This window comes from Pistacia vera, unplaced genomic scaffold, assembly GCF_008641045.1.
Source record: "Pistacia vera cultivar Batoury unplaced genomic scaffold, PisVer_v2 Contig1318, whole genome shotgun sequence".
Classification (NCBI taxonomy): domain Eukaryota; kingdom Viridiplantae; phylum Streptophyta; class Magnoliopsida; order Sapindales; family Anacardiaceae; genus Pistacia; species Pistacia vera.
The window spans coordinates 27471-55292 of NW_022195378.1; the positions used below are offsets into that span (position 1 = coordinate 27471).

Below are 27822 nucleotides of genomic sequence, written 5' to 3' on the forward strand. Positions count from 1 at the left end.
TTGAAATTGATTTATGTATATGTAATACTTAGAACAAAGATTTCGGTTCATTTAAAGATGGAAAATAACGAGAATATGAACCTCATACAATCCATTTTTTATCGCAACTAGTTTTACACTTTCCCGCATTAAATCACATTACTGGAAGACAGTAGTCTTAAATCTACCATACATAAACCAATAATGGAAATTCTGGATGTTTTTTTATGTCTAGTCTTTTTTTGTCAAAAAAAAAATTAGTATTGGAAATAATGTTACAAGATAACACATAAGATGATCATAATACCTCCTTTTCAAGTTTCAACACAGCCATGAAGGCTTCTTGGGGCACATCAACTTTACCAATTGCCTTCATTCTTTTCTTCCCTTCAGCCTGTTAACAATTAGACAAGAAAACGATTATGGAGGAGCGCAACCTATTATATCTCTTTCTCAATTTGCTGAATCAGCAGAAGATGTACTGAAAATATTCAGCAGTTTATAATCACATTCTAGCGTAGATAATATATCTATACAGTTAACAAGTAATAATGTGCTGAAAATACAATCCCTTATTCAACACGTGAACATTGTGTATTGTAATATTTGAGAATGTAACTTTGATAATGCCTATATAAGCATAAACACATAGTCAACAATTCTGTTATTTTTCATACTACCAATTACACATATGTGAAAATTCCCTAAATATACAAATCAAACTCCACAGACAACCACACAATTACAACCAGTATAGAAGAGAATACAAGAGAAATGTAAAACTTGAGAAAGGGGAAAGTCTTGTCTTGCTTATCCTAAATCACTAATGGTAGAAATGCATGATAAGTATCATCACTGACAGAGAATGATATCCATATATCCATGTCTCGACATTAAGACTAATTGACATTGATCCCTCACAAGAAGGAAACATATCAAATAACCAATGTCTAATTACTAATTTAACCAAATGAAACATGGGATAAAATTGAAGGTTCAATCTTGACACTCCAACCTATATCAAGGAAACATCAATCAGGTTAGCACTACATGCACCAAAGGTAACTTTGTCCATAGGAAAATCTCAAATACACAACACCAAACTGTATGCAAGTCCTTGAAAAAAGATAACCATGATCCACTGGCACTTAGGTTTTAGCAGATTGCTGGTACTTTTTGACAAATTACTTTTATATTGAAGAAAGTGAATTAATGATCACCAAACAGCATTCAAAAATCAACAGAGAGTTGTGGATAACTAACACATTATAGATTGGCAAGTAAGACAAAGCACCTGTTTCTTAAGTAGTTTCTTTTTCCTTGAAATGTCTCCACCTACAAGAATAGAGGAGAAATAGAAAAACAGTTGGTTACAAAGCAATATACAGAGAAAAAGGGGGACAGAAGCTTCCACGCTTTAGAAGATACAAAGAAACACAATGGATAAATAATATGAGAAAAGAAAAAAGGTAGTAATTAAAAGCTCTAATGCTCTGGCCAGATTTTAAATATCGTAAGACGTTGATAAAAGGTTAGAATAATAAAAGAGTCAGTCTTTCCAAATTTGAACAAACATTCTGAATTCTGGATCTCTGGTGTCTAATTTGTATCACTAATGGTGCTCCTCTTATGAAAGTAAAAAATGAATATATCTTAAAGTTAAATAAAACTTCAGGCAAAAAAAAAAAAAAAAAAAAAGTCATTATCGTTAATACATTTATTATATTCCAAGACTACATTTGAACTTACATTCATCCCAACACTCTTGAACAGCTATCAGCTATCCTATAATTCAAGTCTGCCCTTCCACAAAGAACACAGAATCTAGGGGTTTGTTTCGAATAGCTTCTTTAAGTAAGGCTTACATAAATACAAGTTCCCCCTTTTTTTTTTTAAAAGAAAAAATAATTAGTTGTCAATTGTACCAGTGTAGAAAAAAAAAGGTTCTATTACAAAGAAAAGATAAAGTAAAATTTTTAACATGATGTAGTAGCATCCAATTTTTAACATGATGTAGGAGCATCTTTTACATTTGAAGACATCAAAACTCTAAAAACTTCAAAAGAGCACATTGAAAAAGTCTGAATTTTGATGTTCTCCGAATAAATGTAAAACAACTTTTTAAATCACTCATAAGCTCTTTTTGAACCAATTTTCAGAGCCAATGCTGTAGTAGTTGAAGTATTCTGATATTTATTACAGCTCCTACATTCTGCTGTTGTCCTCAATTGACACAAATTTAATTTGAACTTATGAACACGCATATTCATACATTATCATATCATTCATAAGTTTAAGTTCCTTAAGAGGTTTACCATAACATTTGGCTAAAACATCCTTTCTAATTGCTGACAAAGATTCACTGGCGATCACTTTAGCACCTATGCATGCCTGTAATAGTTATATAATGAAAACATTGAACCGAGTCAGTGCCTAACAAAACTACAATGATAGAAGAACAATGTTCCACAATCAGGCATTTTACCTGTTGCAGTATATAAACAATTAAAATGGAACATCACCAATGAAGAAAGAGAGATTCAAACCAGAATGCACAATTTTAGAATGGTCCACAACGCACTAACAGAACACCATATACAGAACTATATTTTATTTAAGCAGTTCATACCTAAGCACACAAACACAGAAATTATACCAAGCTGACACAATACTAGCAGTTTGACTACAAATATGTAGATTCATGTAGTCACATACACACAGACACACAAGCATCTATACAGATGTATGTAGATATACGCACTTATATAGTTGTGGAGATGGATAAATGGATTGAAGAACAGAGAATAATAGAAGAAAAATAAATAAAGTGTAGGAAAGGGGCACAGATTAGCCAATGCAACTCACCAGTTGTCTTAATCTCCCTATCAGATATTCAACAATTACTTATTTATGGTCAGCTACAGGATTACAGAAGCCTATAGATTAATAAAGTACTTAGGAATACAACACCCTAACATAGTACAGCCACTGAAATAATGCTAGAAGCCCAAAGCCCAGATATGTTCCTTATGTCTAAAATATATATGAGAAATGAGAGATCACAACACACGCACATATACACACATGGTAACCATTGGATTGAAATAAACTTAACTCACAACTATTGCAACACAAGCCTTATACATAGTAAATCAAACAAGCTTTATAGTGCACTTGATGATCACATTCAAAGCATCTTTCTTTACATTATTAATGAAATTAATCTAGACTTTTAGATTACTGACAACTAAAAGAATATAGAGATCTTACTTGAATTGGTATTTTAAACATTTGTCGTGGTATAAGCTCCTTCAGCTTTTGCGTCAAAGCCCTACCAACAGCATATGCCTGAAAAGGAAGCTTGTTTTGATTTCTAAACAACTTTTCATAGCACAAAAGCTTATAAACTACTAGAAGGTGTCCAGCTAAAACATTATGCAACTTCAACACACTAAACTCATTTAAGAAATACAAACTAAATGAGATAATATCTGTGGAACTGATAGACCACCTATCAAGAAGGTTTACCAGCACAGAGGGCACAAGGGTAAAAAGACACTAACAGATTTGGTTGGAATGGGAGAAGCATGCTTGAGTGGAGAAAAGCTGAAGGCAGGTGACGTGTGAACAAGCTGGAGGCAGGTGACGTGTGAACCAATTAGTTAGAAGGGAGTAAAAATTGTTAGATGATTCATGTATAAAAGGGAGAGCCTTTTGGTTAAAAAGTAGAAAATTGTAAAGTGTGAATCAGGGAGGTCCCCAGCTCCTCGAACTACTAGGATTTATCTTCTGTTTTTTCTTTCATTTCAGTCCTGGAAAATTACTCTGTTTTACCAATTTCCGTTCTTAATATCAATCCCAATTCAATCCATCCAAAATCTGTCTCGCGAATTGGTTACTTGTCTGATTTTGTTGTTGTTTGTTGCTTGTTAATCCTAGGGTTTTATCAACTGGTATCAGAGCTTGGTAATGCCTAAATCGAAAATGGAGCAAAAGGTGGAGGGATTAGAAAAAGAAATGGGGAGTATGAAGGAAGAGTTAGGCAGTATAAAAGGGTATCTGCTGGAAATGAGGGAATGGATGAGATTGAAAGAGGAGAGGGAAGCACAAAATAGTAGAGATCGGGGTAAGTCAAATCTGGGGGAAAACTCCAACAGTAACGACAATGGGGAAATGGGTCATAGTAAGGAAACTGAGAGCCTTAAGGAGGAAAAGAAAGGAAAAAAAAAAAAAATTAGAATTACCAATGTTTAATAGAGAAGATCCATCCGGATGGACTTTCAGAGCAGATCGATATTTCTCAGTCGATCGTTATACAGAGGGAGAAAAGGTTGAGGCAGTTGCGGATTGTATGGAGGGACGGGCACTGAATTGGTATCAGTGGGTTGAATCAAGGGCACCAATTAGTTCATGGGAAGCTTTTAAAACTGCCGTGGTTGCGAGATTTTGTCCATCTTTCAAAGGATCAGCATATGAGTCACTAGTGGCCTTAAAACAAACTGGAACAGTAACAGAATTCAGAGAAAGCTTTGAAGAACATTCAGCTCCTTTACGGGAAGTAGGAGAAGAGTTGTTAATGGGAATTTTTTTAAATGGACTCAAAGAATAAATTCGGGCTGAACTGCGTTTGGCCCAACCAAGTACACTTTTTGCACTTATTGAGCAGGCCCACAGAGTTGAGGAGAAAAACTGGGTTTTGGAAAAACAAAGGCCCAAGCCATTTAAGACCTATCTACTTAAAATGGAGCCATACCAGCGGGTCACACCCAACCCAGAAAATTGGCGCACAAATGAGTGGTTCCCAAGTACTTTTTCACATGCTTCAGATCTGGCTTCAAGCAAAGTAATAGATCTGGTTCCAAGCAGAGGAAATGAACGACAGAGGCCAGCTAACGCACCCATGCAAGGAACTCGAGGCGAAGGGTTCCGACGACTTACTGACGCTAAGATTCAGAGCAAAAGGGAGAAGGGATTGTGCTTCAAATGTGACGAAAAATACAGTCCCACACACCGTTGTAAGGCGAGATCGCTGCAGATTCTCTTAGTAACCGATGAAGACTCACCGTAAAAAGAAGAACCCAACTCTGACAACGACGATGACACCAACCCAACAGGTAATCCCTTGGCTTTATCTATGAACTCGATTGTGGGTATGACTATGGATAAGACTTTGAAGATCTGAGGAATGATTGGAGATGAGATAGTCATTGTGTTGGTTGATAGTGGGGCGTCCCACAATTTCATCTCAAAGGAGTTGGTAAGGAAGCTAGGCTTGAATGTGGAAAAGGGGAAACAATTCGGAGTAATGGTAGGCAATGGTTTTACCGTCAGGGGAGAAGGAATCTGCAGAAATGTGAGTATGAGGATCCAGGAGGTGGAGTTGGCACAAGATTTTTTTCCTTTTGATTTAGGTGGAGCTGATGTGGTGTTAGGGATATCTTGGTTGAGCACGTTGGGAGATGTGTGCTCTAACTGGAAAAATTTAACCATGGCGTTCGATAGTAACGGGCAGAGAATTGTGTTGCAAGGTGATCCTTCGTTAGTTAAGACTGTAGTATCTCTAAAAGCCATGCTCAAGACACTACAGATGGAGGGTGCAGGATATGTAGTTGAGTTTTGTTCTATTGAGAGGAAAGTCGAAGAGCAGAGTGAACTCATGGAGCCGGAAGTTGCTGCATTACTTAATGAATTCTACCAACTGTTTGACCAACACTCTTGCCTACCACCACGAAGACCAACTGACCATGCCATAACCCTCTAACAATCCTCCAAACCCCCTAACCTACGCCCCTACAAATATTCCTACACTCAAAAAAATGAGATAGAAAGGTTGGTGGGTGAAATGCTGCTGTCCGGAATAATCCAACCAAGTGTTAGCCCTTTTGCAAGCCCGGTGTTGTTGGTTAAAAAGAAAGATGGAAGCTGGCGATTTTGTGTTGACTACCGCGCCCTTAACAACATAACCATACCCGACAAATTTCCCATACCTTCAATTGATGAGTTGTTAGATGAGTTGGCTGGAGCGACAGTTTTTTCTAAGTTGGATTTGAAATCCGGAATAATCACAGATCAGAGTTAGGCCGAGGATGTCCGAAAACAGCTTTCCGGACTCACAGGGGCTTACGAATTCCTGTCATGCCATTTGGGCTGACTAACGCTCCCTCCACTTTTCCAGGCTCTAATGAACCACACATTTCAGACCAGTTTTAAGAAGTTTTGTACTGGTATTTTTGACGACATCCTAGTCTACAGCCCCAACCTAGAAGCCCACCTCACTCACTTGCGATAACCCTTCCAAATTTTGACCGACAACGAGCTGGTTGTCAACGGAAAAATGTATATTTGGGCAGTTGAAATTGGAATATTTCGACATTTGATTTCGGCGGAAGGGGTGGGCAGACCCAACCAAGGTTTGAATCCATGCTATCTTGGCCTGTTCCACAGACTATCAAGGGTTGCGGGGATTCTTGGGATTAACAAGATATTACCGTAGATTCGTGAAAGATTTGGGTCAATAGCTCAGCCACTAACTAAACTACTGCAGAAAGATGTCTTCGGGTGGAATGAACAAAGCCCACAACCTTTGATAACCTGAAAAAAGCCATGTCATCCGTGCCTGTGCTGGATGTTCCTGATTTCAATCTTCCTTTTGAAGTCCACAGGACGCATCGGGCCAAGGATTGGGAGCTTGTCTTACTTCAGAACCAGCGTCCCATAGCATTCATCAGTAAAGCATTTTCCTATCAGTCCAAGCAAAAATCGTATATGAAAGAGTTAATGGCCATAGTGTTCGCGGTTCAAAATGGAGTCACTACCTTAGCGGCAAAAGTTTACTATCAAACGGACCAGCGCAGTCTGTAGTTCTTGACAGATTAGAGGGTGAAAACACCTGAACAACAAAATGGATTTCTAAGCTTCTTGGTTACTCTTGAGATCGTGTATCAACCAGGTAGTTCAAACCACGTGGCTGATGCCCTCTCCCGCAGAGAAGACATGGAATCATTGCTGTATTTGTAGCTACCTTCTCAGAATTCGATGATCTGGCGGCTGAAGCACAGCAAGATGAGAAGCTTCAAACTACATCCAGATTTGCTTTGTGATCCCCAGAGTCCCACCCGCATTACAGTCTCCGCTGCGGCGTTCTGCTCTACAAAAACAGGTTGTGATTCCCAAATCTTCTAGATTTATTCACGTTTGGAGGAATCCACAACAGTCCTGCTGGTGGTCATTCTGATTTTTTAGAACCTACAAACGAGTGACGAATCTGGTTTTTTTTGGGAGGGTATAAAAGTAATGTTCAGACTTTTGTTCAACAGTGGCCACCTGTCAATTGAACAAACATTCAACCCTTAAACCTGCGGCTAACTCCACCTTTGCCCATTCCCACCCAGTATTCGAAACATTAGTATGGATTTTATCGGGGGCTGCCCAAACCCAAAGGATACGACACGATCTGTGTCGGGTGGATCGATTACTAAGTATGGTCACTTTCTCCTCTTATGTCACCCATATACGGCCAAGGACGTGGCTGATCTGTTTATTCGGAGGTGTTTCGACTGCATGGTTTCCAAACTCAATTGTATCCAACGAGATCACGTGTTTGTCAGTCTATTTTGGCAAGAATGTTTAAAGCTGCACGTACCAAGCTGAAATGCAGTTCCGCGTATCATCCCCAAACCGACGCCCAAACGAAGTCGTTAAACCATTGTTGAAAGCCTATCTCCGTTGTTTTTGTAGCAACCAGCCTAAACAATGGCCACGGTGGTAGCATGGGCCGAATTTTGGTATAATTCCACTTTTCATAGTGCAACCAAGATGACTCCTTTCAAAACTCTACGCGGCCGTGACCCACCCACTCTTCTCCCGCTTCACCGACTATCCTTCACTGTTTTGAAGAAGTCAATCAGCAGATGGCTATCGAACGCCACTTGGAATACTGAAACATAACCTGAGTACTGCCCAGAACCATATGAAATCACAGGCAGATGCCCATCGTCGGGATGTTAACTTTCAGCCTGGAGACCAGTTGTTTTTGAAGCTTCAGCCTTACCGTTTCAGGTCCCTGGCTTCTAAACTCAATGAAAAGTTGAGTCCGCGTTTTTATGGACCATTCCCCGTTTTGGAAAAAATTGGACAGGTTGCATATAAGCTGGAGTTGCCTCCATAGCCAAATTTCATCCCATTTTCATGTATCTCACTCAAGCGCAGTCTGCACAGCTCGTCCCTATCCAACCCTACCATCCTGCCTCACAGAGGACATGGAGTTGCGGTTCAGCCAGAATCTGTTCTTGGCAGTCCGCACACTAGTGAATGGCTCTCAGGAAGTCCTTATTAAGCGGAAGGATTTAGCCCCATTTAAGCAAACCTGGGAGTGGCCGACACCATCACTCTTCAATTTCCTCACTTTCACCTTGAGGACAAGGGGTTCTTCAAGGGGGGGAATTGATAGACCACCTTCAAGAAGGTTTACCAGCACAGAGGGCACAAGGGTAAAAAGCCACTAACAGATTTGGTTGGAATGGGAGAAGCATGCTTAGTGGGAAAAGCTGAAGGCAGGTGACATTTGAACAAGCTGGAGGCACGTGACATGTGAACCAATTAGTTAGAAGGATAAAGTTGTTAGATATTCATGTAAAAAGGGAGAGCCTTTTGGTTAAAAAGTAGAAAAATTGTAAGGGTGTGATCAGGAGGTCCCCACTCCTCGAACTGCTAGGATTATCTTCTGTTTTTTTTCTTTCATTTCAGTCCTGAATTACTCTATTTTCCAATTTCCGTTCTTAATATCAATCCCATTTCATCCATCCAAAATCTGTCTCGCGAATTGGTTACTTTGTCTGATTTTGTTGTTGTTTTTGCTTGTTAATCCTGGGGTTTTATCAGGAAACCCATTAGGTGCAAATAGTAACCATAATCTCAATGTAAAATGGGGCAACACTAGATCCTCAAATTTGAAAAGAGCATATGCTCTTTGGTCTATCGGGCTACTTTTAACATATTAACATTTTAATTGACATTAACCGTTAAAGTGTACAGGTATTAACCACATCCCACACTTATATTAATTACTTCTCATGTTAATCTTCAAAATTTCTGTTATGAATAATAATGAACCTGAACTCTTAAAAGTTTTCACAGCTTTTCATATCTTGTCATCTCTAACAAAAATTAGAAACACAAGATCAAACGCATGATCAAGAACCCCTCATCTGCCTTAAACAAATATTTTAATCTGAGGTTTGCAGCACTCCTTTAGATAAGCATATGCTAATATACAAAGCATTTATTTTCCATCAGCTTCTTAAGAATTTATAATAATAAAATGAAGATCAAGACATGGAAAAACTACACTAACCTTATCCCTATGCACAATGGTTGCCAATGGTTCCACACAATCACCATTAATCAGAATGTCAAGCTTTATTAATTCACTTTCCTTGTACCTGGCAATCAGATTAAGAATAAATCATGCATCATTGTAGGTACAAAGTCTTGAAAAATGTGATAGACATACTAAGATGCTGCAATAATCAGTTACATACAAGCTTGAATGATTAATTTTGAACAAAAAAAAGCTACAGTTGACATTAAGAAACTGAGCATGTTCACAATCAAGATGAAGAGAATTCTTGTTTTCAAATAAACAAAGTTCATTCATTTGCATTTCTTAAAGGGTAAACCAATGCAGAAACGGGACTTTGAAAGAAAACTGATTTCTAAAACCGAAAAAAGTCTAATTCGATTGATAATCATGCAACAACATTTTAATCACAAAACTTCATTAAGCAGTCAACGGGCAACAGGGAAACTTAGAGTTCAAATGTATCCAGCAATAAATGGATTCTTGAAGGTTTTTGTAGTAAGAGATAGCTCTAGCTTGGAAAGGAAATTTACTCTGATCAAATATAAAAGCTTAATAGCTTTTTGGCCTTGTCTTAAACATTCGTCAACCTATCACTTTATTAGTTCAACTATGCCATAGGTTTCCTAGTTTGTAATTACTTACCATGACCACACAAACTAAATACTTGGGATATTGGATCATCAAAGCATTGAACATGTTCTACTGAATAACGAATACATATATAACATGCATAGTACTTCAATGACAGTTAAAAGTTATAATTAAATGATAAACATAAAATGTATTTACCCGACAAAAGTATATTCCATGCTGGCATATCCCTTACTTCTTGATTTTAACTGGTCAAAGAAATCACCCACCATCTGCCAAAAGATAAAATAAAGTAAGCAGAAAGAACAGAGTGACTAACAAATGGTTTGAATTTAGGCATAATTTATGGCCTTCTATTGACATCCCCCCTAAATTGATGCGGGTTATCATAAGCATCAATTTGTTTGTAAGAAAATTATGCCGTTGCCGTTGAGAGCCTTGGTGAAAATCTGCCAATTGAAGGTTGCTAGACACATGAGGAAGAGAGATAGTCTGAGCTTCAAATGCCTCACGGATGAAGTGGCAATCAACCTCGATAGTTTAGTGCGTTCGTGGAAGATGGGATTGGTGAATGTGAATGGCACTAGTTATCTGCTGAGAGAAGTAGGACCCCCTGGAGAGAAGCCAAGTTCAGCCAATAGCCCTCGAGCCAAAGTATCTCAGCACAAGCTTGGGACATGGCCTATATTCTGACTCAGTAGAGGACTTAGAAACACGGTCCTGTTTCTTGCTTTTCCAAGAAATAAGAGCTGGACCAAGAAACATACACCAAACCCGTAATAGAACGTCGAGTGTCACTACACCCGGCATAATCAGCATCACTATATGCTACAAGATCAAGTGAAGTACCAGGAGGATAGGAAAGCCCGCAAAGCTGTGCCATGGACATAGCGAATGATCGTCGAACGCAGCCATATGAAGGTGTCGTGGAGAAGCCATGAACTGACTAACTTGTTGGACTGCATAGGAAATATCAGGTTAGTAATTGTAAGATAGACCAAGCGGCCAACCAGCGTACGATAGGCTACAGGGTCTGATAACAAGTTACCCTCTTCTTTGCGCAACTTGAGATTAAGTTCCATGGGAGTATCAAGAGGGTAGAGTCCTGGAGACCTGCAGCAGCCACCAAATCCTGGGCATACTTGTGCTGTGACAGGAAAATACCATGTGAACCAGCAGTAATTTCTAAACCAAGAAAAAACGTAAGAGATCCCAGATCCTTCATGTGAAAAGAGTCCTGTAAATACTGCTTTAATTGGGAGATCAGAACCGAATCAGTACCCGTGATGATATGTCGTCAACATACACCAAGAGAATGAAACCACAATCTCAGTTTTGCGAAGAAACAAAGATGCATCCTACGCTTTTGAGAAAAGCAAACTTGAGTAGGGTAGAAGTAAATTTCTCATACCATGCACGAGGGGCCTGTTTGAGACCAACAAGGAGCGACGCAACTTGACACTGCTGAAGTAGGGGTGGAAAGTAAACTCAGGGGACGCATATAAACATCTTCCTTGAGATCCCCGTGAAGAAAGGCGTTCTTCACATCCATTTGGTGCAAACCCCAATTTTGAGAAGCGGCAATAGCCAAAATTGTGCGAATGGTGGTCATTTTGGCCACCGGAGCAAAAGTTTCCTCGTAATTTACTCCGTTTTCTTGATTATTCAAGAGCTACTAAGCGGGCTTTGTACCTTTCAAACTACATCAGACTTAACCTTAATAGAATAGACCACTTACATCCAAGTGGGTCACACCGCAGGACAACCACCACTTCCCAGTTATTAGCCTCAAGAGCACATAGTTCCTCCTGCATGGCCTGCTGCCAGCATTTCTCTTAACGCCTGTGAGTAACCAGTAGGAATAGCAATAGAAGATAGAGTGGCAGACAGTGCAGAAGAGTAGTACCTGTTATAAGTGACGGGAATCCATAACGGTCAGGAGGACCCGTAATCTAGAGGAGCGGCGCAAAGGAGCAGATGGCAAGACAGGAGCAGAAGGGGGCAGCATGGAGGTCTCGCTGGGATACCATGCCGGCTGGAACCTTCAATCTGAGTACTAGGAGCACTAAAAGTGTCATCAAAAGAAGGCAAGAAAGCAATGGAAGACTCTAGTGAGGAAGACATAGGAAAAACCATTGATTTTCAAAGAAATCACATTCCTTGAAACACGAACCCGATTAGAGTTTGGATCGTGCATAAATAACCCTTTTGTGTGACACTATATCCCAAGAAGGCACAACGGATGGATTGGGCAGAAAGTTTGTTTCTGTCCGGTGGAGGAAGATGCATAAAGCATACACACCCAAAAATGTGAAAATTTGTATAGGTAGGATTTGATGATAAAGCCTGAAATATGGAGACTCGAAATCCAAAACTTGGGAAGGAAGCTATTTATAAGAAAGGTTGTGTGGTAAGTGCTTCTCCAAAAGGTAGGAGGAACCCAAGACTCAATGAGCATTGTCCGGACAAAATCTAAAAGATGACGATTCTTCGTTCAGCTACTCATTTTGTTGTGAGTGATATGGACAAGAACGTTGAGAGATAATACTTAGATTGCAAGAAAGATTGGAACTCATGTGACATATATTCCCCACCGAGTCGGACCGAAGAATTTTAACAGCAGCTGAAAACTGAGTGTCAACAAGAGCTAAGAACAATTTGAACATATGAAAAACTTCTGATTTGTGCCGCAAGAAATACACCCATGTATATCTGCTGTAGTCATCGATAAATGTCACAAAATATTTGTGTTGGGCATGAGAATAATAGGACTAATACCCCAGACATCACTATGAATGATCTCAAAACTGTGGGTGGCTCTAATTCCTTCAGAAGGAAAGGGTAAAATCTTACTTTTGCCAAGTTTACAAGTGCACAATCTGGAAACACAGTGGAAGATGAGTGCTCTTATTATTCAATAAACCAGATTCAACAAATAAGATAGAATCCTAGAATTAGGATGACCAAGACGTTATGCCAGACTTCATTTGACACTCTAGACTTATTACAAAGCAAAGATAGTACAGAGAAAGAAGGTAAGCTTTGTGGACAGGGATTGTAGAGAAAAGAGACGTCCATGCTTAGGGCCCTTCGCTATCAACTGCCCTGACATCTGATCCTGCACAACACAACCACCATGAGTAAAATGTACATCATAATTTTGGTCCCCAGCTGGCCAACAGAAACTAAATTCACAGAGAGAGAGATAGGTGATACAAGAACATCCTTAAAGGAAGAGATACATCACCAACTGCCCCAATGGGTAGAGCAGTACCATTGGCTGTTTGAATATGTGAGAGCCACAATATTTCTGACATTACTTAAACCATGGAGAGAATTAGTCATATGATTAGAAGCCACTGAGTCTAAGATCCAAGGGGAGAGGAAGAACCAGTACCTTGAAGAACCAATGCTGAAAATGCACTCACAATCATTTCTTGCACTGTTTCTCTAGTTAGAAAAGGTGCTGGAGGCTGTAAAGCAACAGCAGACGTGGCGCAGCAGTAGCAGCAGGCAGAGCTGGCTGTAAGTCACCAGTAACAACAGCATGATAGACCTTGTTGGAGCGTGAAGGACGAATAGTACAGTCCTTAATAATGTGCCCTGGCTGCTTGCAGTAATTACAAAATTTCTGAGGACAGTAGGAGCAATATGGCCATATTTCTTGCAACATAGCACTGTGTGGTGCTCATGCACGACCCTTCCCCTTGCCATGAGCAGCATAGGCAACAGAGACAGTATTAGAAGCAACACGAGACTGCTCCATAATATTCTGAGTATTGAGGCGTTGTTCCTCACGCAAGAGTTCTCCAAAACAGGCCTCCAAAGTTGGAACAGGATCTCTATTAACTAGAGAGGCACGAATAGATTCAAAATCAGGCCTAATTTCATTAGAAATTGGTTTTTGGCTGGTTTTGTGTACAAGTTGTACTGCCTCCAATCTTCTGCAGGGACCTTGGTGTAACAAGGTCGGAATAGTCATTCCACAACGTCAGAAAACCAGAGTAGTAGTCTTGAACTGATAGATCCCCTTGAGTATAGTTAGCAATGGCCAAATCAAGCTGGAAGCGCCTAGCATTGTTGTCTTGTTTATAGACTTGCTTGAGATAATTCACATAGCTTTTGCAGACCTATGAGGACGAGAGAGAGAATCAGATGTGGCTCCATAGACCACAGAATCCAGGACATGATTGATTACTTTGGCATCCCAAGTGCTCTGTCAGCCACGACATTTCTGCAGTAGATCCCCCGTTGCTGCTGCCATCTATATGTCCCCACAGCGTTTTACCCTTGAGAAGGTCTCCAATTGAAACTCCCAAGCAGCATAATTTTTGCCAGTGAATCTGACACAAACATTATCTGACTTCTCCATAAATAACTAAGGCTATGGCTGAGAAAACTAGGACTGAGATTTCTAGAGAATGGCTCTGATACCATAACAAATGGTTTGAATTTATGGCATAATTTATGGCCTTCTATTGACAGTGACAACAAATAAATAAGCAAAGCCCAAAATAAGAGAATAGTTAACTTCATATGGGTAGATCAAGGGAACGGAAAAACAAATGGCAAGAGGTTACCTCAGCAAGGGGTAATTCATAAGTGATAGATGCTCTAATCTCTGTAATAAATTTCATTTCCTTAAAGTCTCCTCTTCTATCTTGTGCTAGCTCCATGAGTGAACCAATATAGTCTTTTGGTGTAAGCATCTCAATCTGTACCACATTAAATAAAACAAAAATTTACATAACTTTCAAAGCCTCAACAATAATGTTTTATCTGGGATAATTTAACAATAAATGAACGACTATCTATTGTCCAAGATACAACCTTAACAACCGGCTCTTCAATTGACCTCCTTTGTCCAGGTTCAGGAAGCAAAGACGGATTTGAGCACTCAACCTTCAAGAATATCAAGAAGTATGGCAATGAAGAAATATAAAATTAATAAGACATATACATACATATATATAGACATATTGGGCTTAATAGGTCTTTACTTCAAATATAAAGCAGACTAACATTAGAAAGATAAATGGTCAGATTGGTAGCTAAGGGTTTCACTCAAGCTTATAATATAGAGTATGAGGAAAGCTTTGCTTCAGTGCCAAAGAGGCATACTATTTGAGTTATATTGTCTCTAGCTAATAATATTGACTAGTCTTTGCAACTAACTCCTAGTGTGATTCGGTAGATTCACCGTATCAGTGGCGAAATGTTCATAAGAATTCTTCTCATGGGGAGCCAACAACCTTGTAGGTACCGAAAATATGCCACCTATTAGAGTATCACACGTGTTTTGGGAACTCTGAACTGACCAATATACCCCTCCACTGATGGAAGAGGATCTGAAAGATAATTAACCTCCAGCTGAGGGCTTGAACTTATTTTTCCAAAAGTTTATGTTTGGACGCAAGAGGACACTTCTGCCATTCATTAGAATAAGCATGTTTGGATGCAACTAACTGGACAGCAGTGACAGCAAAGAGGTTCCATCCCCAGGCCAAAGGACTTGAGGGAAAAGTGATCCAGAATATTGTAATATGCTAGTGCTATAAAAGGAGAGAAGTGTTCACTCATGAAATCAAATTTCTAGCAGTAAAATATCAGTGTTTTCTCAGAATTATCAAATATTCTTCTGGTTTTGCTTTTTCCCTCATTTCTCCTTAAGAAATCATGGCTCCAATGGGGTTCAGAGTAATTTTAGTCCTTAGTCTATTAAATCTAATAGGCTATACTGTTTTTTTTTTTTTTTTTTTCACCAGATATTAATGTCCTTAGAGATGATTTAGAAGAAATTGAGAAATTAAAAAGCTATCTTGCCAAAAATTTGAAAAAATATGATGTTGGAAGACTTAAGTTCTTTTGAATATTGCTAGTGTTAAATCATCACTACACCCAAAAGCTTGAACTATTAAACTAGGGCTAAACATTAATATATAAGACCTCTAACAGGTCTCACATGAGTTTTAGAACAAACTCAAATTCAAACAGAGGACCAACCCAGAGATACTCAAATCCAAACAGAAGATCAACCCAAAGACAATCAAATTCAAACAGAGGACCAACCCAAAGACAACAAAATTTGAAGAGAGGACCAAACCAAAGACACAAACAAAGAACAAATGCAAATACAAATACTAGGCAGGTGACATGTAGGAGATTTGAACTCATAATATTTTGCCCCAAGATAATGTTATACAACACATAATCTATCAAGGATCTAATATTAACATTTAAGTCCTCTAACAAAGATACCACATTCAAGAAAAATTTGTTTGTCTGAAAATATATATTCTTGATCTTCTCAAAGAAACTAGATTGACTGGGAGTTTACATAAAAATGCAACAATATTGGTTGGGAAAAAAATGTATCATATTAAAGCAGATGGTGGTAGGTACCAAGGAAAATTTTATTTACTAATTGGGAAATTATAATTGTCCTAAGGGTTCCTGAAAGTGACATTGTCATGACATTAATAGAATATGTCATCTGACAAGTAATATTTGACATAAAGACTAAAATGCCCTTGTCTTATTCAATTATAATAAAATATGATTAATTAATATAAAAAAAATTCTATAAATGAAATATTATGGATTTTATTAAAAAAAATAAAATGACAAACTTGACTGATATAATTCATTTTCGATTAAAATCTAAATTCCATATTAAAACCCCACTTATTTCTTATAAACAAATCCTCTGCAAGTGGCAGCCAAATCTAAAGCAAACCCACATCATCACTCACTGTATAATTCATTTCATCACCCACTGCATCACCTACATTGCAACCAAGCAATCCAAATTGTCATCACCTATTGCATCACCAATATCATCAAAGCCCACCAAGCATTCTTCTTGGAAAAACTCGCACAAATATCCCCCAAACCCAAAACCACATCCAACTTCTCAACACCTTCCAAAGCCAAATTCCAAACTCCCAAAAAAAATGTAAATTCAGTAATACAAATTCTCTTCATCTCTTAATCTATTGAGCACTCCACATCTTCAGGAAACTAATCCAAGAACAAACTTTTAACAAGCTGTCTGCCGCATTAATTCTATAGTGCATCAACACCCAAAAATTTTAGTTTGGTTTTCTTAAACAAGTCTAGAAAAGATATTAATTTAGAAACGCATGTGCTGGATTATAGTGAAGGGTGATGATATTGGTATTTGATTCAAAAACAGTGTAAAAGGCTGCCATCTGTCTTATCATCAAATGAAGACAATCTTATACTACTAAAGTTCACACTTTTTCATGTTAAAGTATATGTTAAGACAGCCCGATTAAACACACACAAAAAAAAAAAAAAAAAAAAAAAGAAGATAAAATAAGGATGCTTTCATGCATTGAGAAATTAGACCTTAGTTTTGCAAAATGTATCAGCCTTCTTATAATTTCATTCATTTTAATAAAGGAAATGAATCATAAAAATGCAGATTTGGCTCTTCTTAATCAGAATTTTTAAGCTTCTCCCTAGATCCTCAAGTTGCTATGCGTAAACGCAAATACCATAAACATCAAAATCTGTGTGACATTTAAAAATGCAAGAAAGTAACCAAATAAGTGAGTTTGGGATCTAGAAGAAATTACAGTATCACCATTTACACAGTTCACTCTGTACACAACACTTGGGGCAGTTGTTATTAGGCTCAGATTGTATTCCCTCTCGAGCCTTTCCTGTAACATAAAATTTCTCAGGGTCAGTACTTACTGTCCAAATTCTCCAGCACTACAAATCGTGGGAAGCAGAAAAAAGAAAATCTGAATAAATGCCAAGGAAAGTTAAAAAGAGGGCAGACCTGAACAATTTCCATGTGAAGAAGACCCAAGAACCCACATCTGAAGCCAAAACCCATGGCACTTGAAGTCTCAGGCTCAAACTGCAAGGTTAACAGCAGAACAAAATAAAGCAATACATCGTTTTAGTAATTGATCAAAAAATGAGCTAATAGCAATATCTTGCATTCTTATTGCAACTGGACATGAATGAAAAGGTTTATGAGTTCAACTCAAATCACTAAGAAAAGTGACAGAAAAATAATGTTTAAAACTAGTGAGGATTAAGCTTTAACAACAGCCTCCATGTGCATCTGAAAACATAAAATCTCCTGAGACTAATTATTATATCAAAAGGCACAGTGATAGGAACTCACTCCAACTCCTCAAACAATTGGGCTAGGCAATGGGTCTTTCATAGGCTTGGATAGAACTCTCTTTGAAAAACCGGCTTGTCAAGGGAGGGTACCCAAGCCCTTTATAACCCACATGCCCATCCTTTTTCCTTCCAATGTGGGATCCTAATATTCCACCACACTTCCGCAACCGATGTCAACGTCAACCTCTTTACCCCTTAGGTGACTACGTGAATCCCCATTTCCCTTGGGCCTCCATGCCCTTTCTCATGGTAGCAACTCGGGCCTAAGGTCAGCCTGCACAAGTCAGCCTACCACATAGGCGACATCTTGTGAGCGTAGGATCATGCTCTGATACCATTTGATAGAAACTCACTCCCAAATTGATAGAAATTGGGCTAGGAAGTGGGCCTTTAATAGAATTGGGTTGGGCAGTGGTCTTTTTGTGGGCTTGGGTAGAACTCTCCTTGAAAAACCGGTTTGCCACATTGGAAGGGAAAAGGGTGGGCATGTGGGTTATAAAGGGCTTGGGCACCCTCTCTTGGCCAACCGGTTTTCCAAGGAGAGTTCTACCCAAGCCCACAAAAAGACCACTGCCCAACCCAATTCTATTAAAGGCCCACTTCCTAACCCAATTTCTATCAATTTGGGAGTGGGTTTCTATCACATAGCAATTCAACATTCAAGGAAAACCACCTAAATAAGTGCTTTTAAGAAGGTTTCTACTAAAAAGGAAAATTAATTTTTCATAGGTGAGGACTTAATGGAAAAACAAAAAATATAATAAAATAAAGAGGCAAACACTTTTCATAGTCTCAACAAAAGAAATAGTGTTCTGAAGCCTAATTTAAACTTCAAACACACAACACTACGCTAGTGATTCACATGATTAACTTCACAAGAGAAGTCGAAATGCCTTACTTTTTTTTCCATAAATCATGGTAATGGCAAAAGAACTAATGAAATAGAAAAACACAGATCAATAACTTCTGCATATTCCTTAATTCAAGAAAGCTCCTCCTATCTCTTTCCCTCCCATTTCTTAAAGGAATTCACCCATGTTTCTCTTTTTTTCTCTCTTTAAATTGGTAATCTGTATCCTAAATCACTCCAAAATCCTTGTATTTGAGCTGAAATTAAATATTTTTCTGCACATTGCACCTTATTGGCTAGCATAAATATCATCCCAAGCCCCCATTTTATAATTGACCAACCAATTACAACATGAAACTAATGTAATAAATGAAATGAATACCAAATAGTGTCAAGTTTGTCCTCCTTTAGTAGACTGTTTGTTCACTTTTGTATAACTCTTATTGTTAATAGATATTAAATAGTTTCTTACCCAAAAAAAAGAAAGAATGACATACAAAGTAGTGAACCAGCATCTCAATTATCCAACAATACCAGAGAGATATTTATGAACACAATAACAAAGACAGCATTCCAGTCTCTCTGAATAAAGTGAAAAGAAGTATTCTAAAATTGTTTAGAAACTTAAACTCACAAGACTATTGAAAGCAAACTGTACCCACAAAACCGTCCACCTACCAATTAATCAATTAATCCTTGAAGAAGTTTTAAATTCAAGATATATTGGGAGTATATCAATTTCAGTATTGAACTTGTTAAACCAACCAAAACTAGTTATTGTTTTCACCATCGAAAATTCAGAAACTGCTTTGCAATTGATAAAAGTTGACCAAACAAAGAAAAGTTGTTAATGTGAATACATTAAATGGACATACTCGAAAATAACTGTCCTTTATATAACATATTGGGGATTTAGTACCTTCAGTGCAGCATCATTAAGTTGCAGTTTTTCCAACGCATCACGCAAATCTGCGAACCTGCCAACAAAAGATAAGGATAACTGATGCTAGAGACATTGGCATTAACAAAATTTCACCCTATAGGCCCAGAAAGCCAAAATAGAAAAAGCAAGAGAATTATACTGGTCTGCGTCAACTGGAAATAGGCCACAGAATACCATTGGAGTGGCTTCCTCGTATCCAGGAAGTGAGTTATCTGCCTTTCTACTAAAATGAGTAATAGTGTCACCGACCCTAGCATCTGCTACAGATCTTATAGAAGCTGAAAGATAGCCAACCTACAATAAAGGCCCAGTTACATGGAAGAACCAAAAACTCAAAAGTTTGGATATTGATATTACATAGGTTGAAATTTCTACAGTATGTTTCACATTCATTAATATGATGCAAAGGCATTTCAGTTAACTTTTCTAATCTTCAATAATATACATGAGGAGCTACCATAAGTTTGTGGTATGCACTCTACTTTTCTTCATCTCTATTCATTTTCCAACCTAAACCTTAACAATATGATTATGCAAAAAGTATTAAAAGTTCTGATATGAATAGACTATGCATCGCAACAGGAAAATTACGCTTGTTACTTGTCAGAAAAGATATTCCATCTGGCTTATTAGATAGGATTTTATTGAATTTCAATATCACTCATTAGCAAGTTTTCATAAGATATCACATTTACATAGACCCTTGCATTTGGATCATACTATGTTTAATGAACTGCAAAGCCCCCACTAGTATGTCTGTGTGTGTGTGTGAAGATTGATCCCTGAACTTCTTCATTATAGAAGATCTAACCAGTAAGGCTGACCACATAGAGATGTGAAAAAATCATATCAACTGCAATTGTCATTATAATCAGAGTCTGTTCTACTATGAATACATAATTGAATGGGATATTAATAGTTGATTGAATAAATATTAAAAAAGATACTTAAAGTCTCAGCAATAATAAGGTTATTAGGCAAAGATTTCTATGTGAGCAACAAGAAATATATATATCATCAATCAATATTTATAACCTTATCTTTTCGTGATTTTAACAATTTTTTTTTTTTTTTATATTATTAATTTCTTGAATTGCCTTCCTAGCGTAAATCTTTAGGTCTGAGTTTATTTCCTTATTCATTTCCCCATAAAAGCAAAAACAAGAAGAAAAGGTTTTGCTTTCTACTCAAACTTTATCATAGCACGCATACATATCTCTTTCTCACTAGTATGCACGTGCACACACATGTGCACATCCTTGTGTTGTGTATTCTATCTGTTTGAGGGAAAAAAAAAAGGAGGAGACCATAAATAAACTTTATAAAAAGTTATAACAACACATCTAGAGAAACAAATAAATAAATAAAATTTTACCTCACCAGCTTGAAGTCCCTCCACTTGCAATTGATTAGGAGATAAAACACCAATTTCATCAACATAATAATCCTGAAGTTTTAATTAAAACTATTACAAGATTGACACAAGCAATCGATCAAAGTATAATTAATCATCACCCATCCAAAAACAAAATAAACATAACCAAAAAAAGACCTTAAGCAGAGTCAATTATCATCCTTAATTAATAACTTTTCTTCATACATTTGTAAACTTATTTTACCAAGTGAGAAAAAAGTAGCATGTCTAAACCAATGTTAAGCCAATTTAGTTTTGGATTAATTTCATGGATCCCTCAGGGTTTAACAAAACATTAGAGGACCCCCAAATATTTAGAAACCATCACAAAACCCCTTATTGTGACCTTGCATGTCAGATCACTATTTAGCGTAGTCAAGACACAGAAATGACTATGAAATTATTATTTTAACCTTAATGAAGGGCTAAAATACTGAATTGATTGTTCTGCAGTAACTAGGACTCAAATCCAGGACCTGCATGTGGCAAAATGTCCTCTGAACCAGTAGGCCAAATGGCAATTAAATGTTAAGTGTTACGTCACATATATTTCAGTATATCTCACCACAATCCAATTTTAAATAATTTCAAGAATTTAATCCAATTATTATTCCAATAATTCATCAAATATATGTTGGATCTTTTTGCTGCTTAAAAATATCATATGGTAATATAAAAAATCAAAAAGAAGATATCATTACATTATATAACCTCGTACATTGCAAAGGAATATATGAACCATAGATCAAACATAACAAATGTAAAAATCCTAGTATTAATCATCTAAAATATCAGTTCCATATATTAGCTCATCATTAAGGATAAATGCTGGGTTAATACAGGCATTTCAACATGATGACTGGGATAAATAGTGACTTAACAAAAATGAAAGCAAGCAACAAGGGTTTTTGTGATGGTTTCAAAACCATTTGGGGGTATTGATGTTTCACTAAACCTCAGGGGTTCCATAAAAGTTGATCCTATGCTTTTAACATAAGGTGATCTCATCAAATCTTCAAACTAGAAGGAAAACTATACAAGAGAAAGAGCACTCCACCTTCTGACTCGCCATAAAATAAATGCGGTCACCTTTCTTCATAGTTCCATCAATGACTCGGAAATATACAATCACTCCACGATATGGATCATAGTAACTGCAGAAGTATACAAAACAGTAATATGTAAATGATGGCAACAAGTCATTCTCAAATAGAATATGAAAAATCAGAGGAAAAACAGTTCATATAACCAACCAACTAGTAGAGGGCTGAGGTTAATAAAAATTCAGCTAAGTTTCAAAGGTTGTGATGAGGACTAAGTCAGATCTATACCTATCAAATATTAAAGCCCTTAACGGACATTCAGCTGTGTCCAAAGGTGGCGGAATCCTTTTAACAATTGCATTCAGAATTTCATTTATACCAATCCCCTCCTGCAAAAGAACGTTAGACCACATAAATATGAAATATGTAAAACTACTGAAGCTCTTTTCTACCAACTTTCATTAGTACATAAACGAGGCATGAGTCAACATTAGAGCCAATGCCATGAACTAACCTTTGCAGAGCAAAGAATTGCATCACTACAATCTAGCCCAACAACCTACACAGAACAAGCATGATTTTCATAATAATTTCAAACCTAAACAGAAAAAACTGGCACCAATCTGGAGATAAAAAAAAGGTTGTCTCCTCCAAATCATATCATTTGTGTTCACTTTTCTAAGAGCGACAATTCAAGCTAACACCTTTACCATGGTTGTGGCTTTAGATTCCAAATAACTCTTGATGCCTCAAAATGAGGGATCAGAGACTATTCAATGACATATATGTATAGATAGCTGCTAGAGAAATTAATGTGTTTAGAATGTGGAATAACAATCAGACAAACTGGTAACATCCTTTTTAAAATTTCAAAGAACCACTAATCACAAAAGTTATGCATATAAGAAGGGACCTATCAATAATTGCACTCAGATTCTAACATGACCCCTCACCTTGATGGTTTAAAATACAAGCTTGTCACATGGAACAAAACATATGTCCATCTCGCTTCTGTTTTAATTTTATTTTAGAGGAAACAAAGAGAATATCATTGGTTAAAAAGATTAATTACAAAAGAGTGTCGTCCACTAAAAGGATCTATATGATATGACATTGACTCACTAAGAAAATAAAAAAAAAAAAATGCTAAAACAACTAAAAGTTCTACTCCAATAGCTTTAAATCAACCCAAAACCCCTTCCTAATTTTAGTGAAAACAGAAAAAAGAAGTGGAAACCTTTTAACAATTCAAGCATAAGATCTCTTTGTGCAATACGCCCTTATATTTTGCTGAATAGTCAATAATCCTAAAAGCTTGAAATCATAAAAGAGCCTGAGAATAGTATTTTGACAACAAAACAATTATAACAGCTTATTATGGTCAAAGCCAAAATCTTGAAGTTAAGATAGGAAATAACTACTAGCTCTAGCAATACCAACCACTTCTAAAAACAGCATAGACTAATGTAAACTACACACCCATTAAGCAAATGAAACCCTGCTTTTTGTGCACCAACCTCTTCAATCTCCTGAACAACTCGATCTGGTTCAGCACCAGGAAGATCTATCTTGTTCAAAACCTGTAACAGATGACGAATTCATACATAGTGAAAAGTATAAACTGAACAAACAAAAAAAAAAGTGAGAAAACATTGGTTCAGAAAACAGTTTGCATTAAATTAATTAAAAAGAACATATACATTGCTCCCTGTTGCCAGCATCTTCATGAGTTTCCTTAATGGTTTCTAAAGCTAAAAGTTTGATTCAGAATTCATTCGGTGTTATTATTACAGTGTTTGAGGAGCTAAAAAGAAAGATACCAAACTTGTAGGTAATATACAAGGCAGAAAAGACAAAATATCAACACTTACAGGAATAATTTCAAGATTGTTTTCCAAAGCCAAATAAACGTTAGCCAGGGTCTGTGCTTCCACTCCCTACAATATAATAGACAGTTTTAACACACTTAATATTGCCACTGAAGTGTTCAGTAGTAGTAACGGCAACACTTGTGGGACCAGTAGGGAAGCTTATATGCATTTGGCAACAAATAGCTTCTCTCCATAATACGAATAGTACAATGACAAGCACATCATCAATAATTTCATTTTTTAAACAGTAATATTTTAATTAGAAACATGTGCTAAGTACAAAGTAGATAAAAGACCACCTGCGAAGCATCTACAACGAGGAGAGCACCCTCACATGCAGCAAGCGAACGAGAAACCTATATATGAAATCACAAAAACTAGTTAAGGTATAATTAGAGGATACCCTAATATTCACTCACCGGCAAAAATTTAAGAAAAAGGAAGAAGAAGAAGAAGACAGCCAGAGAAAGCATAACTAGTCTAGCTTGTCCATGAGAAAAGATGCACATAAGGCAACAAAACTTTTTGAAAGGAAATAGAGGAACTAGTTTCCTCAAAGAGGAAACAAATTGTTGATGAACTAGTTTTCTCAAGGAGGAAAAAAAAAATTATTCTCTGCATGCAATTTAGTTTCTCACTTCCTCATGATAAAGCTCAGAGATGTAAAGATTTCCAAGACTTTACAGAACTGAGAGTCAATAAGAAAATGTCTCTCACCTTTCAAAAGCCACTCCATGCCTTTTCTAATTTGATATCGCTGCTAATATTTCTAGTAAGGGTTAAAAATCAAAAAAATATTTAAGGGATTACCAAAAAGCAAACCAGAGGAAAGAAGTGTGCTGTGTTTGAAAGAATGGGGATGGAAGGTACTTCTCTTTTGATGCATAGAAAAAGAAGTGATGTCAAAATCCTTGTAATTTGTAGACATGGAGACAAATATCATGTTACCACACACGCATGAGTTATCAATTGACAACTCTATAAAAGTTTGTGCTAAAAAATGTATCCATTAATGTATTATATATGAACAGCTGTCTGTTTTCTTATAGAAGAATTAAAGAAACTAAGAGGGTACCAAGCATTCAAATATGTGAAAGTTTCATAATAAATTTCACATAGCACCCTCAAACATTACAAATATTTAAGACAAACAGTTTTTTGTAACTGCTAGTCAATTGTGAAGGAAATATGGAATGGACATTTTCTCAAGTGCCCTACACACCAAATTTAAAATAGAAGTGCCCAATAAACTATGGCATCTCTGCTACTCTAGATTCAGGAAAGACTGAATTGAGTCAACCATATGGATTAAACTTTCGGTCTGTTAACAGTTGTGTGTAAATTTAGTGTTGGAAGATTTTGAAGTCTAAACATGCATGTGAGTATTGTGAGTCTAACCATGACTCCTAAAATTGCTATAGCACACGACGTCAAGTATGGAATTTAAACACATCAACTCTCTCATGCAGGAATTTATGGGCCTTGTGAAGCTTAGGGATTATGTATCTAAGGAGATTAGAGCATGAATCTCATATATTAAAACCTGCTTAAGAAATCCAAAGTGTTTAGAAAATAAAATTCATAAAATAAGAACTTAGAAAATGAACATCTAAACATTTTGTAGTTCTGAGACTATAAGACCCAGTTTTTGTTTTATGTCTTTTATAAGGATACTGGGAAAATTTTCATGAGCAAAAATTCTTATGGATGCATCCTACAATGTGGCAGGTATAGTAGCCAAAATATAAACATTTGTAGAATTGGAATCAACCACTGCATCTTCAATCAGTTCTGAATTTTCTCTTTTCCTAACTGAAGCAGAGCATCGATGCTTGCCTCACTCACATTTTTTTTTTTTTTTTTTTTGTAAGATCAAGAAACTCGAAAATTTTCAACTTCATTCAGCTAGCCCAAAACTTCCTTTAAATAACTGTAATTCAAATTACTGCACCAAAAGGGTCCTCAACTTGATTGTCTTAGGTTCAATAAGAAAACAGTAAGCTTGAGAAGGAACTAAACATTGAAGATTATATGGGAGATTAGGGCAGAAAACAGTGAACTCCAAGAAAAAAAGGGAAAAGGCAAACAACTCGCCATAAGACTTTCCAAAACAAAGCAACATTACAAGTTTCAATACAGAGCTAAAACAAAATGCTATGTTATCTAAGAAGTCTTTAAACCTTGGCGTTGAAACACTATTTTAGCTTTCAGATAGCCTATCCCCAAACTCATTAATGCTTTATTTAGATACTTCACAACTCCCCACTAAGTGCCCCTTTGTTTTTTGAATAATGCTAGCCTTACTCACTCCCCCTACTCACTTCGCTTACTCAGCTTTGTTAAAAAAGTGAAAAAGTGGATAAGGCTAACATTTTAACAAAGGTGAGTAAGAGAAGTGAGTGGGGGGAGTGAGTAAGGCTAGCATTACTCTTGTTTTTTGTTTGCAAGGAAGGCCATAATTACCCTAGAAAGCTTCTTCAATCCAACCACACGCCCTAATTAAAGCTCAATTAAAGAAAGGTAACAGCTTGGATCATTATCAGCTAGAAAACCAAAACTTTCAAATTCAAACACTTAAAGGCCAAATAAACTCATATATACAGAAGATATGCCTACCAAGAAGCAGTTTTCAGTTTAACTTTAGACCTAGAAATTTGCCCAAGAAAAGACAAGCTTTGAAAATTTTCAAGTCGACACACACTAATTCGAATATGCATTCTGTTTAATCACCAGCAATTGTCTATAAAGAAATAAATTGAACAACAAATCCCAAAAAAGTCCATAAATTATCAAACTTTAGGGGCCAGTTAAATGTAGCATTCATGTACCTCATAAGAGAAGTCCACGTGGCCCGGAGTATCAATTAAATTCAGGCAATATGGTTCATTTTCATATACATAACGCATTCGAGCTGCCTGCCACAAAAATCATAGGAAAATAAATTGAACCATCAAACACTGGGAAAAAAATAATCAAATTGAAAAAAAAGGGAGACTTTAAATCTTTTAAAATCAAATGAAAAGATAACAAACGCACTCTCGAATTCTGAAAGCACAAAATTTAAACTTCTTATTTTCGTTTTTGAAAAGTACAAAGAAAATAAAATGTAAAGTACCTGTAGTTTGATAGTGATGCCTCTTTCTCTTTCCAAATCCATGTTATCTAAAAACTGGTCCTTCATTTCTCGTTTCTGAACCGTACCAGTCATCTGAAGCAATTTGTCAGCTAAAGTTGATTTCCCGTGATCAATATGAGCAATAATGGAGAAATTCCTTATGTTCGACGCAGGAACCTGCACTCAATTGTGTTAGTTTTAACTCTTCTCTTATAACCAAACAACCTAAACATAGAAAACACAAGAAAATACCTTTAAGAGACGGTCTTGTCCAACTTTGGTGGCCAATTCCAACTCGGTCTGCGTCTGAGAAAACACTCGGGAGCGGGGTCGAATGGTGACGGCATTTTTAGAGAGAAAGAGAGAAGAATTAAAGAGACGAGGAGATTTTGAAGGAGAAAGTAGGAATTGAGAGGTTAGAATTGGGAAGTTTTGTTTTATGGATAAGAGAAGTGTTAGAGAAGAAGAAGAGAGGTCCGTAGCCAACAT

The 27822-nt window shown here is 36.9% G+C and overlaps 1 protein-coding gene across 1 annotated transcript; it reads right to left on the reverse strand.

Annotated features, from left to right (window-relative positions):
• Positions 1–226: 226 nt before the first annotated feature.
• On the reverse strand, positions 227–27822 carry LOC116122121 (translation factor GUF1 homolog, chloroplastic). Its single transcript, XM_031408030.1, has 22 exons — positions 27586–27822; positions 27334–27510; positions 27047–27133; positions 24518–24574; positions 24219–24284; positions 23865–23927; positions 22862–22906; positions 22636–22736; positions 22362–22458; positions 21266–21337; positions 20030–20184; positions 19867–19924; positions 17742–17822; positions 17533–17619; positions 14762–14833; positions 14512–14646; positions 10130–10203; positions 9332–9419; positions 3250–3327; positions 2295–2370; positions 1274–1314; positions 227–373 (listed from the first exon to the last, which is right to left on the reverse strand). Exons 1-22 carry the CDS (start codon positions 27820–27822, stop codon positions 278–280), a joined length of 2043 nt encoding a protein of 680 aa, XP_031263890.1. The 3' UTR covers positions 227–277.

Excerpts from the sequence above, each read along its gene's own strand:
- LOC116122121 (XM_031408030.1), bottom strand. The coding sequence starts at position 27,822 with ATGTTGGCTACGGACCTCTCTTCTTCTTCTCTAACACTTCTCTTATCC. Across the intron at positions 24,575-27,046 it reads ACGTGGACTTCTCTTATGAG|GTTTCTCGTTCGCTTGCTGC; the intron begins GTACATGAATGC and ends TTTCATATATAG. Across the intron at positions 23,928-24,218 it reads ACAATCTTGAAATTATTCCT|GTTTTGAACAAGATAGATCT; the intron begins GTAAGTGTTGAT and ends CATCTGTTACAG.